Below are 16,243 nucleotides of genomic sequence, written 5' to 3'. Positions count from 1 at the left end.
AACAAAGCTCGCCAATTGTTTTCCTAACGAGGCAGCTTGGAGTGCAGGCAGTAGTGTTTATTATAAGCATAAGTGTAAACGGATTAATAGTAGAAAAGGCAAGACCTGGGCCAAGATTAAAAAAAAAGACACCATTGATTGGTAAGCAGTATGGCGAACACAGAAAGTTCAAAGCCAAACTCCGCATTTCTTGACCACTGACAGACCACGTCTACCAGGTTCTGAAATGCCGGCGCTGAAAGCGGAAAAGCCCCGCCCATGAGATGTATGGTGACATGTACACAGTCCTACTAGAAACATAAGAAACTGATTTTCTAAAGCCTCTGAGTCAAAGCTTTCAGAAGATCACGGCCTATTATTATACAATACAGAAATCACAATTCAAGTCAAGAATAGGGAGGGAATCAAGGTCATTTGGGTGGTTCCATGCCAATTACCATCCAACGCAAGTGCCAACAAATGGGTATTTTTGACGACAGCGCTGTGAGCGTTGTGCAGTTGTTTTTTCAAATGACAGCACAGCATGGGTAATGCAGTATTCATGGCCATCGTCCCTAAGAACAGACAGGCTACGTTATTGGGCAACAGTAGCCGACTCAGGGGACTCCTGGACACTGCCAATGATGTGACAGCAAAGAGCAATGGACCAGGAGAAGGTGGGCAATGCAGAAAGGAAGCCACAGACCCCAGTGGCCTTTTGTTACAGCTGGGTCGCAACCAAGTCTGCAATATTAAAGGCCGTCCCATGATTCCCCCGTGGTTGGCAACGCTTCCGGTACCCCACGCCCCCTGGTTCCCCTACTTCAATACCCAACGTGCATGCTCTGTGGAACTAGGAACAGAAATAGAAGGTTCTTAAAAGCTGCAGAATAAAGAGGGTACCTCCCCCAAAGCCCAGCTTCAAAGACGGAGATTTTGACAAAAGCCACGTTGCGAATCTTGGAGGCAAGAGAAAGTGTGAAGGTGCCGGTTATCTCAAAGCGTGCCTGCACACATCAGCCCCCGGCTGCATCCATGGCTCTTTGTTTTACCCCAAAAGACACTCACTGTCTGTCTGTGTTCTCAACACCGCATTCCACCTGTGCCACTACCAACTGCATCACTAGACCACAGACAGGCACCAGAGAGAGTCCGGCCCCCGATTTCTGCTTATACAAGCTTTTCCTGCGGAGCCCATAAACAAGATGAGTCTCTTCCCATCAGATACAGGGCCAAAAACTGCTCCTCAATGCCATACACATGTTAGCAAAATCTGGAGACAAATACCCCCTCATTCCCCGGGAAAATGAGGAGAGTGCTGTGATCCGGAATAGTAGGCCTGCTTGGTCTAAGGGACCAGCTAAGAGATGCAATCACAATTCATTTTCACTATTTTGCTTTTTACAAATGGTAAGTTCACCTGCTTTCTGAACAAGAAAGGAACTCACGTAATGATTCACTAGACACGAGACAAATTTTGAAAATACATACCCGATGGCCTTAGCACAGACTTATTCTTAGCTGGCTCTATGAACAGCACAAAGTCAAGTGTATATTCCGTGCAATTTCAGGTGGCTGAAAAGAAGCTATTTACCAGCGATCTCAACATTCTGGAAGGAACACAGGTGAGCTGGACCACGCTCAGAGCAGCAGACACAAGATGATATGGACACTAGTACATTCTGGGAGCAATACCGAAGGACCCGGGGTGGGGGGGTGTGGTCCAGAAAAGGCTGAGGGAGTAAACAGTGGTTGGCTATGGAGAGAGACCAGAGTTGTTCTATGTGGTCCCAAGGGTGCGAACGTCAGTATTAGGGAGAACTTTCTGTCGGTCACGTGCAGAGAGGGGATGTCACGCGTTCCCACTCCACGGAGGTGCTGGGGCAGAGGCTGGAGCCGCATCCCGCGGCTGCTGAGCGAGAGGTTTCAGCACCTGCTGCAGGGCGCGATGGTTCACACGCACACAGTCCCTTTCCGAGTCCCGCAGTCTGCGACCTTGTGGCCCACTCACCTCGCGTCCGCAGCGGCGGCCCCTCCAGGTCCGGGTTGAGGCACACGGGCACGTTGCACTGGCGCTTCCCGGGCTGTATCTGCTCTGTGGACAAATGGGGCACTCCGTGTTCAACGTGGCCAACTGGGCACAGCTCACCATGCAAAGAATTCAACCATAATCTCCTGGGGCCGTTTTTTGGCCATTGTCATTGGTGATTATTCCCATTTCTAGGAAACATCCTACTTTCCAGGGCAGGGCTGGTTGGGGTTTCACTACAAACCTGCCCTTCAGGGATATAAAATGCAAGTAAAGGCAGAAGAGCCTCTAGAGTCATCCAAAATTCGTCCAGACCCCCCCACAAAACTCAAATCCTGTGTCTCTTGGTATAAAATGAAAAATATCAAAGCCCGATGGCCCAGCCATAAAACCAATGTTTTATGCAAATCAGTAAATACGTAAGTGATCGTTTGGGGCACTGGCCGAAATGGTCACTCAGAAACCATGTGGAACTGGTAGCAGGGAAATGACGGGCGGTTGGCTGAGGCTGAGAAGCAGGAACAAGGGGGCGGGGGCAGAAATGGAGGAGCGGCGCTCCAGACACATTTGTTTTGCATGAAAAATGAAGCAAAGACACGAGCCATGAGATCGCAGGGGCGGACGGAGGAGAGGCAGGCGCCGTGTGAGCGAGCAGGCGCGTGCTTCAGTGCCTCGGTCATGGCCCTCGCTGTTGGCCACCTGCCTCCGTGTGGCTATGCACATGACCAGATTTGTCCTTTTGGAGACTAGGGAGTCACTGCATCAGCACACGTGGTATGAAGTGACATGCCACTTAACGATAAACTGCACATTCATCGACTCTCCTCTGGTCCCAGATTAGGGGAGGACTTTTTACGGCACTAACAAAAACAAGAATGCTGAGATGATGCCCTAGTGGGATGAGGTGACTAGAGAACCAACCTGGAGGATGGAAAACAAGAACGGGAAAACTCAGGTGAAAGAAATACGACAACACGTAAGTGGCAAGTATGAACCGAGAAACCAGAATGACGTGAACAAGGCCAAGCTGGTTGAGAAGTGAAAAATTCAGTTAAATGGGTTATTTGGCATCATGTAGACTTTTTTAACAACTTAATTTATGTTTAGACAGAGGGGAAGGGAGGGAGAAAGAGAGAGGGATACATCAATGTGTGGTTGCCTCTGATGTACCCACTACTGGGGACCTGGCCCGCAACCCAAGCATGTGCCCTAATCTGGGAATCGAACCTGTGACCCTTTGGTTTGCAGGCCGGGGCTCAATCCACTGAGCCACACCAGCCAGGGTAGGGGGGTTTTTTTTGTTGTTGTTGTTGTTTAAGATTTTATTCACTCATTTTTAGAGAGGGAAGGGAGGGAGAAAGAGAGAGAGAGAGACATCAATGTGTGGTTGCTGGGGGTCATGGCCTGTAACCCAGGCATGTATCCTGACTGGGAATCGAACCTGCAACACTTTGGTTCGCAGCCTGCGCTCAATCCACTGAGCTACACCAGGCAGGCCGAGGGCAGGTTTTTTAAGATTGAAATTTAGATGGGAAATTGAGCTCTCTTTGCCTTTTTATCTCTGCTGGGCCCATCACACCGGGCTGTAATTATAGCCAGAATCTAGTTGGTTGGCTTAAGCTGAGCTACTCGCTATAGAAAATAGCAGAATGATCAACTGCTCTGTAGAGCCCCCAGGTCAACCTAACAAAAGCTGGGCACTTAGTTATTAAAGGGCGAACCGAACAGTGGCTTTCCTTCTAGGTTCCTTACACAACTTCATCTCAGTAAAGAGAGAAACACAGTCGTCCACTTTGGTGTGGACAGAAAGGCTTCACCCAAACTCTCGAGGCTGGTTACCCAGTGTCTTTCTCCTTGCCTCTCTTGCTTGCTGGCTTTTGGCCATGTCATTACGCACTACCCCCCGTCACTAAAAAGAAAGATAAAATGCTAAACCTTTAACACGTTAACAACCCTTACAAAGGTCAGGAGAGCTGAACTACTTGTTAAATGCAGGGTTGTGTATAGTGTGTGGGACTTCGTTATCTAGACCAGCTTTTTCTTGTTTAAGAAGAAGGTGAAAGGGTGGGAATAAGTTGGCATGTACATAACTCTTAGGGTTTTGAAAAATATCAATATCTAAAGGTTTTGGTGTTGTGAGCATTCTAATTCCTGGTCCTAAGGAAGGATAGTAAAATAATCTCATACAACTGTAGCAAGAAAGTACTAATCAAGATACTAAATTAGCTCAATCCAAGTACTGGCCCCCAGATCAGAGCAATATAAACCCTGATATTTTTTTAGTGCATGCATGTTGCAAAGTACTTTCATATGTATAATCTTGTAACCCAAATGACCCATTTAATTAAAAAATAAAAGAAAACGCAGACACTCAAAAGAGCAGGATCGGGGCAGGAACTCCTGGCTGCACAAAGTGGCAGGAGTGCGGAGAGAACGTGGTGACAAAGTGAGGAAAATGCAGGGTGGCCGCCGGGTGAAGTGGACGCGCCACAGCCAGAGGCTGGGTGCACTTCCACCGAATGGGCATGAGGGGGCGCTGCTGCAGCATAGGGACCCTGCTGACCCACACACTGGGCTCACATTCCGGCACCTACCCTCGGATGGCAACACCACTCAGCTGCCATTGGTTACTACTATCATTGTTAAGCCCCTTCTGTGAGGTACTTTATGGTTTATAAAACAGAGAATATTGATGACCTGGTGTTTTGGTTTATATTTTTAATTCACATCATGAAATCATAGATCCATTCCCTCCTGTATGCATTTGCATCATTTAACTCCCAGGTAAATAACCTAATATTTGCAATCTGGGTCTTGGCGGGGGGAAAGGGTTGGACCAGCCTGGGTGGTGGCTCTGGAACATTTGGAAAGTTTAAAAACACTTATTCATTATCCTAGGGTTTCTGTTTTATAAAACTGTTTGAACCACCCAGCACAAGAGGAAGTCTACTCCTTAGCAAGGGGGCCCAGGGGACCCGAGAAAGTGGTGTTAGCTGATCGGGAAGGTAGAACAAGCTTGACCCACCAGTGTCCCAGTTGCTGATGGTACGGGGGGCGCTAGACTGATGTTCCAGCTGCCGCTTCATTAACTGGCTCATTGTCAGAGCTCCCAGGGATCCCCTTTTCATCTGCCTATACTGAGCTACATGGAGGAAACAAGGAGAGGATTACTGGGGAGGATCAGTCTGCCGGCACACAAAGCCCCTACACACCCATATAGAATCTTAACCGAATCTTCGGCGGCCGTTCGCAGTTGTTGGGTGACTCGTGTGCTCTCGTCCAAACGAGAGACGGAGGCGCTACGCTATTCCGCTGCCTTCCTCCACTTGGTAAAGGGAGTAACGGTGCCTACGCACACTTAGCTGTAGACTCTAGATGTGTACCCCACAAGGTGACTACTGTCATTAACTTTTTATTGGTAAACTCTGCCACGGTCCAAAAAGGATTGTAAGACAGATACAGTACGCTGTGAATTTATAGCTCAACTCGCTTTCACGGAGCTCGTGCATAAACAGGTTCCGTATCCGTTGCACCCCCGGGTGTCCTGTGCGTGCATGTGTGCATGTGTGCATGTGCTCATGTGTATTTTGGAGTAGGACGGCACACACCAGCCCCAATTTTTAGAGAGAAGTTGAAGCAAATGAAATTCTGCTACTTGGAACCGACCAGCAAATGATGCGGTCGTAAGACAAAAACACGCTGTTTTCAATCTTGGGGTGAGCCTCTGCCTACGTTCCCAACGCGTGAATCAAACAGCATTCCGCACGCATTTTCTAGTACACATCTTTGTTTCAGAAAACAGCGGCAACGCTTTCATCCTGCTGTTAGGCATTGACAAATATCCCACCAACGAAAGGCCAAGTTATAAGCATTTCCAAACCAGAAAAACAATGAGGAGCACTTCTGCCGGGAGACTGCTGAGCGAAAGCCACCTGCCTCCTGCTCCCCTTCTCCTCTGCGAGCGGTGCCCCCCGTCCCTGCCACGAGCCCCATGAGAAAGGCAGAGCGTCAGTCCTGTGCTTTTCCACACGATCCCAAACACCAGCACATTTGAGAACTGGGGGTCATTCCCTCTCTCATCAGGACAATCCCAGCAATGGAAGCTCTGCACGACATGACCTAGAAGGCGATGGCAGGAGCTGGGAGGACTATCTGGCCCCCAGGAAGCCTTGAAGGTGACACACAGGTTTGGCAGTCATGGTGCCAAGGCAGCAACTCGGTGTGATGTGAAACCAGTGACAGCAACATTGTTTAATGTAATTAGCATGCTGTTGGATTCACGGTGGTCACGGCATGCTCCGCTACAAAATAATCCGCTAATAAACAGATGAAAAGAGAGGGACAGGATAGGAGTTCTTGTGTCCTGGGATCCATGTTAACAGAATCCGAGGAAATGACTATGTAAACTAATATGAAAAACCTCTGACTCTTCTGGTTGATCAGAAATTTTATGACTCACTTTAAAAGTACAGCTTCTACCCTGGCTGGCGTAGCTCAGTGGATTGAGCGCGGGCTTTGAACCAAAGTGTCTCAGGTTCGATCCCCAGTCAGGGCACATACCTGGGTTGCAGGCCACGGCCCCCAGCAACCGCACACTGATGTTTCTTTCTCTTTCTCTCTCTCTCCCCCCCCCTCTAAAAATAAATAAATAAAATCTTTTTAAAAAGTACAGCTTCTTTAAAATGCAAAAGTGAAAATCTCTTTAGAAGGTGTAACAAATTTAAAAATTATCAACAAAGAGAAAAAGGATTTAAAACCTCTGGTGATTGACTAACTTCTCTAATCCTCTGTTGTTTTTAAAGCCAATGGCATTCCCTGGGAATAAGGCCCCTTCGTGTTTAGTTCAGGGTGCGAGACGCCCGGCATGGTGCCTCCGAGAACGCACTGCCAAGAGCCAGCTGATGCGCGGTTTCAGCGAAGAGGAGGAGGGAGGCAGAAACCCGACAATGCGCCGTGCTAAATCCACGCGGGCTTTTAACGGGAAAAACACACCAAAAAAGCTGCCTCTGATGTCTTTTATCTCAGCACCTGGCTCTCGTGTTTCCCTTAGAGATTTTGTAAAACTGATCGTTGGAGCTTTTTTTTTTTAATAAAACTGAGTTGGAGAAAAAAATAAGATACCAGCTTTGAGCCTGGAGAAGTGACAGACAGTCCACCTGTGCGAGAGCTGGTCTGACCGACTGTGTCCCGCTAGCCCAGAGCCTACGTGGCCTTCTTTTGGACAGACCTTGAAAACGTTTATTCAAAACCAAAGACGATGACAAAGAAGAACAGAGAGAGATGTTGGGGGTGTCCCGGATTTCAAGTGGGTGCGCGCCACTGGGGCCGTCTGCACTAACAGGCGAACACGCGCTGGTTTACGGGAACAAGCCGTTTAACCACCGGACCATGGTGCCTGCTCATTCCCTCCGCTGCGGACAGTGTTCCGTGACAAAAGCAAACACACAAACAAACAAAAAGGTGAAATGTGTCCAGCTAACAGGAATAAATAAATAAACAAATCCATAAGGGAAGCCTTATGGATTCCCTCAGTCATGTTCCGAGGGTTATGACACAGTGGCTGCTTTTATTCTATGATGTGTTTAACTAGCACTGAACTCAAACTGGCTTAATCACCCTCTCCCCCATTGTATCCAACTTGGGATTCTAACTAGAATTCACTTTTTTTAGGTAACGCAGGCAAATTGGGAGGAGAAAATATGCTTTTGTGATTTTTGTGTGTAGACTTAAAAGTGGGTATTATATCAGGTTATCAAACAGATTGTTTTCTGATCAAAAAAAGACCAACCAGATTCAGAACTAACCGTTCTTTGTGACCAAAGGGGCAAATGACAATCACTTGGAGACTCTCAGAGCGCCTGCGATCTCCATCGTAACTGAACCGGAATTACTCTAAGGCCACGTGGTATGCTAAAGAGACCATGGACTTACGGAGTCAGACAGACCTGGCATCAGTTCCTGTCTCTCCCACTTAGTGGTAGCAGCTGTGTGACCTCAGGCAAGCCATGAGATCTCTGCAACTCTGTGTCCTCACCTGCAAATGAGGCCGGCAACACCTGCCATGCAGTGCTAACAGAAGGACTGAACGAGGTAACACCGTGTGTCAACTGCTTAGCGTGGTGCTTGGCACATGACGGATGTCAAATCAATGGTGGTTCTTACTACTGTTATGACCGTAAACTCCTTGAGAAGAGGGGTGTCTTGTCTTATTTATTCCCATTACATCCCCAATGCCACGCCTAGTGCCTGGCACCCAGCAGACACTTAATAAACAGTGGCTGAATGAATGAACGCATGAATGAATGAACAATGAAGATGAGAAAGTCATTCCGTACTACCAGTGCAGCATGTAAGATCTTGATCTGGTTTTTTCAGAATCCTCCTCATTTCGAGGGAGTCAAGTGAAAATGGGCCAGCTCCTCGGGCAGCGTCTCCACGGGACCTGTGTCAAGGGTTTGCAGAGCGTGCCCCTCTGTTTGCACCTGATTCCTGCAGACGATTTCCTATTCCAGAGTGTCCTCATCGCCCCCACTGAGCCGGGGGGTGGGGGGGACACCCTCATCTTCACCTCAGTGGGACTCACGCTCCTCAGGACAAAATCTAGGGCCCAGCGACAGAAGGCGGTTTCCAAACAGTCGCCTCTTAGAGATCCTACAAAATGTCAGGCCATTTCAATTTTCTGATCCAAAGGGGCTTGATGTAACTACGATGTCGGAATCCTGAGATACCAGATGCATTTATTTTATAATAACGGAGATAAAGTTTTGTCAGTGAGGAAGGTGACTCAAATTAAAGGGATCCGTGTAAAATTCTGCCATAGGCATGCTTTTCACTTGCCCCAAACCAGCTCCATGAGGTATGGCTAGGCTGGTAATATGTAATTAGTATTTTATTGAGTGACACACTGAAGTGATTGTTCTTTAACAAATTAGGGTTCTTGGCCTGTCGGTAACTATAGCGATTCATCAAACACTTGAGATATCAACGAAGGCCGGCCTATGCCTCAGGGTCTCTGAGACCGTACAAGATAGTGTCACCTAGGAAGCTAACACATTAAAAGAAGAAAAAAAAATACCAGGAGTATGAACAATGAGCATAATGCAGCAGGTAACGTCCCACAGTCGATGCACGAGGAGCCTTACTTGATATGGACGAGTGGCTGCTTGTCTCCGGCACGCCTGCTTCCAACGTGGGGGCGGACGAGGACTCGCGCGGCATTTCCAGGGCGGAGAGTCCTTTAGCAGAGGGCTCTACAAACACACGCATGACTTAGTGCTCGGGGCACTCCTTTAAAATGAACATTATTGAAAACTCTAGAAGCTCGTCTCTACCTTGTCCCCCCTTGCCTAACACAGGCTTTTATACCCATTACCCACCATCCTTGGCTTTCCCACCCTGCTAGTTACGCGAATGGAATTACACAGAGAGCCGTCTCAGGGTTTCGCGCTGGGCTGCTCACACGTCGCTCCCCGCCTCTGGGACGCGCCCTCAGAGACTAAGGCCAGCACAGTGACTGGACGAAGGCTCACGTGCTCACACCGCCTGCCCCCAGCAGGTCCCTGACCCTCCTCCCGAATTTCTTTTCATCCAATACCTAAAGACGCTTACACTTCATTCCACCCATGTCATTCCACCCGCTCATCATGTACACCTCAATGTACACAGAAAATTCCTCCCCCAGGAAGGCATTTAGGGCTCCTCCCCCCCAAAAAATACAAACAAAAACAAGGGGCCAGGTGCCGCTGTCATGGAATCCCAGAGCACCCTGGCCTTAATCTCTCCCTAGCCTAACACACTCTGGTGTAATTTCCTGTTTACTTGCCTATAACTTCGCTAAAGCATAAGTCATTTAAGAACAGGGGCTGTATGGAATGTGAAATAAATACTGTTCAAGGAATGGAAGCGGCCACTGCGGCCGAGCAGAAGACAAAGGAAGGAGCGGAGCAAAATAAAGCCAGAGAGCGGGAGAGAATGAGGACCACGCGCAGCGCTCCGGGAACTCAGGGACTCGAGCTTTCACCGCGGAAGAAATGGGGAGCCCGTGGAGGGTCTGAAGCAGAGGAACAACATGATCTCATGTGTTAAAGGGCCAGTCTGGCTGCTACGCTGGGAAGACACAAAGTCAGTAAGAGCAGAAGACAGGGGTCTAGTGAGTTGGCTATGGCAGTGACCCAGGTAGACATGAACGTGGCTCCGATCAAGGTAGAGAGCCAGGGAGGCAGTGAGAAGGGGCCACATTCTGGATATGGTGAGAAGGTGGCCAGATACAACAGAAGATGCCCCGTTAAAATTTATTTCAGATGAACCACAGATAAGTTTTTAGTATGAGCATGATGCACCATGCACTATTGGGGAGATTGGGCCCCAATACTTTACTCTTCCCTGAATCCATGCCATCTGCCACGCAGCTTTGAAGTGCCTCCCACTAAAAAGGTAGAGTGTGGTCCCCTCCTGACTGCGGGCTCAGCCATGTGGTTTTCTCAGCTAACCGAATGTTTGCAGGCTTAACGTGACCAAAGGCCTGCAAAGTGCCCATGCAATAGGGCTTGCTCTCCTGTGCCTCTCACATCACCAGGAGCATATTCCTGGGGGGAAGGGGGCTGAAGGGGACAGTGAGGAGAAGGAAGATGCCTACCCCCACCCCACCCAAGGGCACAGGGCTGTGGGGAAGCCCGTGTCCTCGGGGACAGCTGGGTTTCCACCAGCCCTCCCACGAGGAGGCAGAGGAAACGGTCAGGGGAAGGAGAGTACGTAGGGGATTTTGCTCACGAGGGACCATGAACTTCTTCCAACCGAGGTAGGGCTGCAGAGATCGGAATACAGGAGGAGAAAGATCCGGAAGAGCAGATGGTCAAGGCCTCACGGGAATCAGAGTGAGGGAGAGGAAGGGTGGCCTGGGGCCCCTTTCTGGGACTGATGCGCACGGAGAGGAAGCACACAGTGAGACTGGACCTGGTGGACTCGAGGCGGTCAGCAGAGGCCAGGCTGCACACGTGGAGGGGCACAGAGTGGAGGGGCAGGTGTCTGGGCCTCCCCGGACTCCAGCTGACAGAGGTGAGAAATTCTGGGGAAGCCGAGTCCTACTCTGGGCGCACGGGTCTCCTGCCCACACCCGGCAAGGACGGGCAGGAGACCTGTAGGTCTGCAAGAGCTGCGACACTACACAAACTTCTCATGACTGGACCGCATATATTATAAAGAGTTCAAGGACATGTTGTTATCATCGTCAGAGACCTTCCTCTTGTTCTAGTAACAAGCATGTTAATATAAAACCAATTTCCTCCCTGGTTTCCTTCCTCTATCGATATACAGAAGTTCTCCTGGCTCCAAACAGTAAAAGAGAATCCCAGTTTCCCTAGAAACCCTCTTAAACTTTCTCGTTATTACCGGGATCTTTTTCCTCCCCCTGCCTGGCCGGAGCATGACCTCGTACACACACACACACACGAATGTCCGCTCCACAGGTTTTTAGAGCCCCTTTGAGGTGCCCGGCTCTGTCCCACAAGGTCGAGAACAGCTAGAAACCTCCAGAAATACCCGGGCAAAGGAAGGAGCTGAGCCCTTTCTCTCAGGAGTGGCTTTTGCGTGGGGCAGTGGGAGAAGCGGGACTAGAACCGAGAGACGGTCCTGGTGCTGCCACTGCCTGGCGAGGGACCTGGGGCGAGGCACATCACCTCCTCGGTGCCAGGGCCCTCTTCTGGACAATGCGGTCTCTGAGCTCCTTGCCAGTTCTCAGTGCTAGAGTCTCTGACGCTAATACAATAATCATCCCTAACCCATCCCGTGGTTTTGAAGTCCCACTCTCTTTCTCAGATCTGAGCTGAGAGGTGACAAGTGCGTGATCAAGTGCTAGGGGAACACGGCCGAAGACCGTGTTTGGGGATGAGCTGGACGTCCGGCCCGCCAGGTCTGCAAGTCCTCTTTCTTAGAAATGGCACCTCCAAGGAGATGCAAGCAATGGCGCTGGAGGCGGGAAACCCACGTGCTGGGGGACGACTTCACCACCAAGTGGTGTGACCGGGTGACCGGGCCCTCAGCCATTAACTGCGTAACTAGGCTTTTTTGTCGTGGTGGTTCCTGGGGGCACGCGTGTCCACCACATGGCTGACACTGGCTAAAATGTGCGATCGGCTGTGGCCCTCAATGATTACACGGTCAGTTCTTAATTACTCTAAGCGCCCTGCTTCACTCTAGCCCGTCCGGACTGTTCCTGTGTCGGACTCTATCACGGCTCACTACAGTAGACAGCAAGGAGAAGAAAGCAAAGAGAGTTCACATGAATGACTTCGGCTGATAGAGGAAGGCTAAAATGAGATTGGGAATATCTTGGTATGAATGAACCACGGCCTCGTGCTGCCCAGGATGGTCAGGGATTTGAAAACAATAGATACAGACACATCTATAGAGCCAGTAGAACTGCATCTGAATCCAATGCGTGCAACGAGGCAGGAGGGATCTGGGGTGATCATGGAGCAATTATAATGTCACTTCCTGACATTATAAGACTGAGAATTTATGCAGAGTCAGCACCAAGGCCCTAGCATGTAAGATGCACAAACTCGGATGGAAGGCCGGGAGGCAGGAGAGGCGGGGAGCGGGCTTACCTGGCTCTTTCTGTTCCCCCAGTTTGTCCGGGATGTTGAAGGAGATGTCCAGGTACTCCCTCTGGATGGCGCTCACCGCGATCTTCCTCTGCTTCCGCTGCCTGGGGACGATCTGAATCTTGAACTCGGATTCCTCAGCTCCCTCCTCCTCGGCCTTCCTCTCGGGGTTCTGTTCTGTGTCCGACTCAGCACTGGTGTCGGGCTTCTCACTGTCCATTGGATTCTCGGCATCTTTAGGGACTTTGAGGAGGACGGCTTTGGCCCCTGAACCTGGCATCAGCCCACCCAGCATCTCTTCCTCGATGTCAGCCTCGAGGTGGTCGTCCGGTGATATCTCGGGGAGAGCACACGACTTCTGAAGGAGGTCGCGTTTCTGTTTGAGCGTCAGCGGGCTGCCACAAGGCAACTCCTGCAGCGCCCCCGGCTTGGAGAACTCCGCCGAGTCCGGGGGGTCTTGCAGGGCCCTGAGGCTGGAGTCCTCGTTGCCTGCCGACCGGTTGTTTCCTGAGTCCTTTGGGGAGAAGTCTTTGGAACAGTCCTCCACGCTCACGTGCACAAGCGGGGTCGTGCTCAGGCTGAGGACGGACGGGGGGCTGGGGAGGGAGGGCGAGGAGGCGGCATTTCTGCCAGAGGCACCGTCGTTTCCTTGGTCCATGCCCTCCTCCTCGTCGCTCTCCACGATTCGGAGAGGGGGGAGAGGCTCGAACACCAGGGAGTCGCTGTCGGACGTGGAGACCACGGAGTGCTTCTCGGGCCCCGACGCCGAATCTGAGGACAGGTCTATCAGATCCAAGTCCTCCTTGGGAGCAGTCTTGACTGGGGAGTCAACTTTGACCTCAAACGTCTCCATGCAGTTCAGCCGGACTTCGGGTATCACGGGCCGCCGCGTCTCCGGGAAACCTTCCGCGGCAGGGTTCTCGGGCCCCTCGGCCCCGTCGGGCCTGGCAGCCGAGTTCTGGCGGGGGTGTGCGGGGTCGTGCGGTCTGGGCGTGATGTACGCCGCCGGGGCGGGAGGCTTATCTAGGTCACACCGGTCTATGCAGGACTTCCTACGGTGCTCGTCTAATGTAAACAACAGGGAGTCTGCGTTCCCTATATCAAGAGATTTTTGTTTTAAAGAGCGCAGCTTTTTTTTCTGAATGCTTTCTTCTCTCACACAGTGGAGAATGCTGTCTTGTAATGCACCCGATTCTCTATATTCAGCCAGCTCTATTTCACCTGATTAAAACAGAAAAAGCTAGTACTGTTTCACTTGGAGACTTCACCATCCTCTTTCCCCCTCGTACTTGGGCAAACAATGGGCATACGTCACAACCCCAGCGCCACCAGAAGGCCACACTGCCTTTCCGGCCAAGGTTTGGTAAGGTTCGTTCTAATTGCAAAAAAACCAGAAACCTTTGGAATGCCAGAACCCACCATGGCAGTCTAAGACCGTATTTCCAAAAATCGGGCTTCAGGATAATTCCTCAGCTCTGTTCATTTGTACACGGGAGAGGGGACCGCTTTGGGCCGAGGCAGAGCTAGGAAAATGTATTCAAATTGTGTGGAAGGAAAGCAAACATTCTGCAACAAATCAAATCAAGCAATGGCCCTCTCGGACAGTCATGACATTAATGGTGTATCTGTCAATTCACGTATATATATAAATGCGGATGTGTATATATATATACTGTTTGTGCATACATATAGATAAAAATCAACGGTATTAAAATGTGTAGGAACGTAATAAAATTAAGATTTCACCCCAAACAAAACGGTAGAGTACAACATTTCTGCATAAAATGACTAAGAGGAAAAAATTCATACTTCTCTGCACATTCATCTCAACCGGCTGATATTTCACCATTTTGCTGCCGCCTATCCTTTTCAATCTTGCAAAAAAAGTTTGAGACTCTTTATTGCAGGGTCCAGTAGGTGTGTCATGAATATCAGATTCATCAAAAACACTATCTTCTTCTAATTGGGGAGAGAAAGTCAAAATTACACTTAAGAGGTTATTCTCTCTTAGGCTGTGTCTACACAAGCATTTCAGCGAAAGCATTGCACGGAATCACATCTGGGGTGGTTTCTACGCCAGCCCAAGTCCAGCCACGGCTGGGCATTTCACCCAGATCGAATCATCCAGGCGTCGAACAGAGCAACCTGTGACAAGGTTGGCCCTCGTTTTCCACGTGACAATTGGCAGCATTTGCAAGAGAGGCACCTCGATATTCCCAAAGAGACTTCACGCAGAAGATTTCCGGTGCGCTTAAAACCAGATAACACATGCATATCGGGAGCTCGTGCTACTGCTCGACATCCCTGCCTTGGGTGAATTTGTGGGCTACTTTGGCAGAAGAAAATTAAACACAGTGAGTGGCTCTCACTCTTTCCAAAAATATATATGCCTTCCTGGGGTTTGAGAACTGGCATAGACACAGCCTAACAGTACATGCACTTGACACTTTGTGAATGCAAAATACTGTACTCTACATTTGGTAATGAGACACACGACACACAGAAAAAGCTTAGAAAAAGCCACTGGTCATCTCAGAAGCTCCACAGATGATTATGGACTGAAAGAGTAAACAAAGGAAAAGGAAAACAGAAAATAACATTCCCCCCTCGTGAAGACTCTTCTCCCAGGAGTCTGCCGTGTGGTGTGTAACTATTATGAATCCCAGAAAGAATCTTTGACTCATCTCCCTGAGGCTCCATAAACACACTGGCCGCTAGAGCGCCCGTCGAGCTTGTTTCTCTGCCCTCTTCTGTCCCCATTTGGCCACTTTTGAATCAAAGATAAGCCCAAAACTATATCAGTAAGGAAAGGGTTACTACAGGGCCACCCATAAAATTCACTTAATCAGGTGTTCTTCTTTCATGTTTTGGAAAGGCCAAAATCATGTATGGACAAAGCAGCAAGAGGAAAGGCTACTAAAATGCACTTTATAAATATCTCCATCAATGGAATTGACCTACCTACCTACCTACACGCCAAAGTGAGGCTTAGGTGCAATTATGACTATTTACGGCTTCCTGACTATAAGGGGCGGACAGACGCAGAGCTCAGTTTGGTCCCGTCCTGACACACCAGAATCTCCAAGTCAGACATTTGAAACAGATGTTGGGTGAACTAAGAATACTAATCTTTTTGTCAAATAAAAAAATAAATGTTAACAATCACAATGGATACAAAACTCCCAGTGAACTACCACCAAGGTGGGAAAGCCGATCAAATTCCTGTGTTTCTGGGGGCAATGCCGCACAGAGACTCGTTTTATTTTTTATCGCCTTGATAAACATATGCTCCTTTCAAACATACAGCTTTTTGAGGAAATAGTTGTGCAATTTCCATTTCGTGACTTCGATGTCATTCTCAACTGTGCTGATGTACAGAGACAGAGGGACTCCCAGATGGCACCCCGCCCCACGCAGAAAGGTTCATCTGGGAACAGCCCAAATACTGAGCCCACACTGAGGACATCCACAGTGTGACTGAATCTACCAGATGTCCCAGAAACGAGGCCCTAAACTGGCAGGTGGGATATTCTTCAGCAAGGATCTGGTTGGTACCCGGACTAAAACACTTAGGACTCAGAGTTGCATCTGTGGCCAGCCTAGGCCCTGGGACTTCGCAGCAACACACCTACAA

At 49.5% G+C, this 16,243-nt stretch overlaps 1 protein-coding gene across 12 annotated transcripts in view; it reads right to left on the bottom strand.

The window, feature by feature from the left end:
• The window catches only part of UNC79 (unc-79 homolog, NALCN channel complex subunit), a 209,653-nt gene that overhangs the window by 50,640 nt on the left and 142,770 nt on the right, over positions 1-16,243 (bottom strand). For 8 of the 12 annotated variants that reach the window (XM_036013549.1, XM_036013517.1, XM_036013522.1 and 5 more), the window contains 5 exons: positions 14,419-14,568; positions 12,613-13,830; positions 9,151-9,258; positions 5,034-5,150; positions 1,991-2,074 (listed from right to left, as the gene is read on the bottom strand). In XM_036013549.1, coding sequence (XP_035869442.1) covers positions 1,991-2,074; positions 5,034-5,150; positions 9,151-9,258; positions 12,613-13,830; positions 14,419-14,568 — 1,677 coding nt within the window. The remainder of the gene's footprint in view (positions 1-1,990; positions 2,075-5,033; positions 5,151-9,150; positions 9,259-12,612; positions 13,831-14,418; positions 14,569-16,243) is intronic. The other 4 variants (XM_036013567.1, XM_036013532.1, XM_036013560.1 and 1 more) reach the window with 2 other exon arrangements.

Source organism: Phyllostomus discolor, chromosome 1, assembly GCF_004126475.2.
Source record: "Phyllostomus discolor isolate MPI-MPIP mPhyDis1 chromosome 1, mPhyDis1.pri.v3, whole genome shotgun sequence".
In the NCBI taxonomy this organism is placed as follows: Eukaryota; Metazoa; Chordata; class Mammalia; order Chiroptera; family Phyllostomidae; genus Phyllostomus; species Phyllostomus discolor.
Note: the sequence above shows the minus strand (reverse complement) of the source record. Positions and strands in the feature narration are given on the sequence as shown.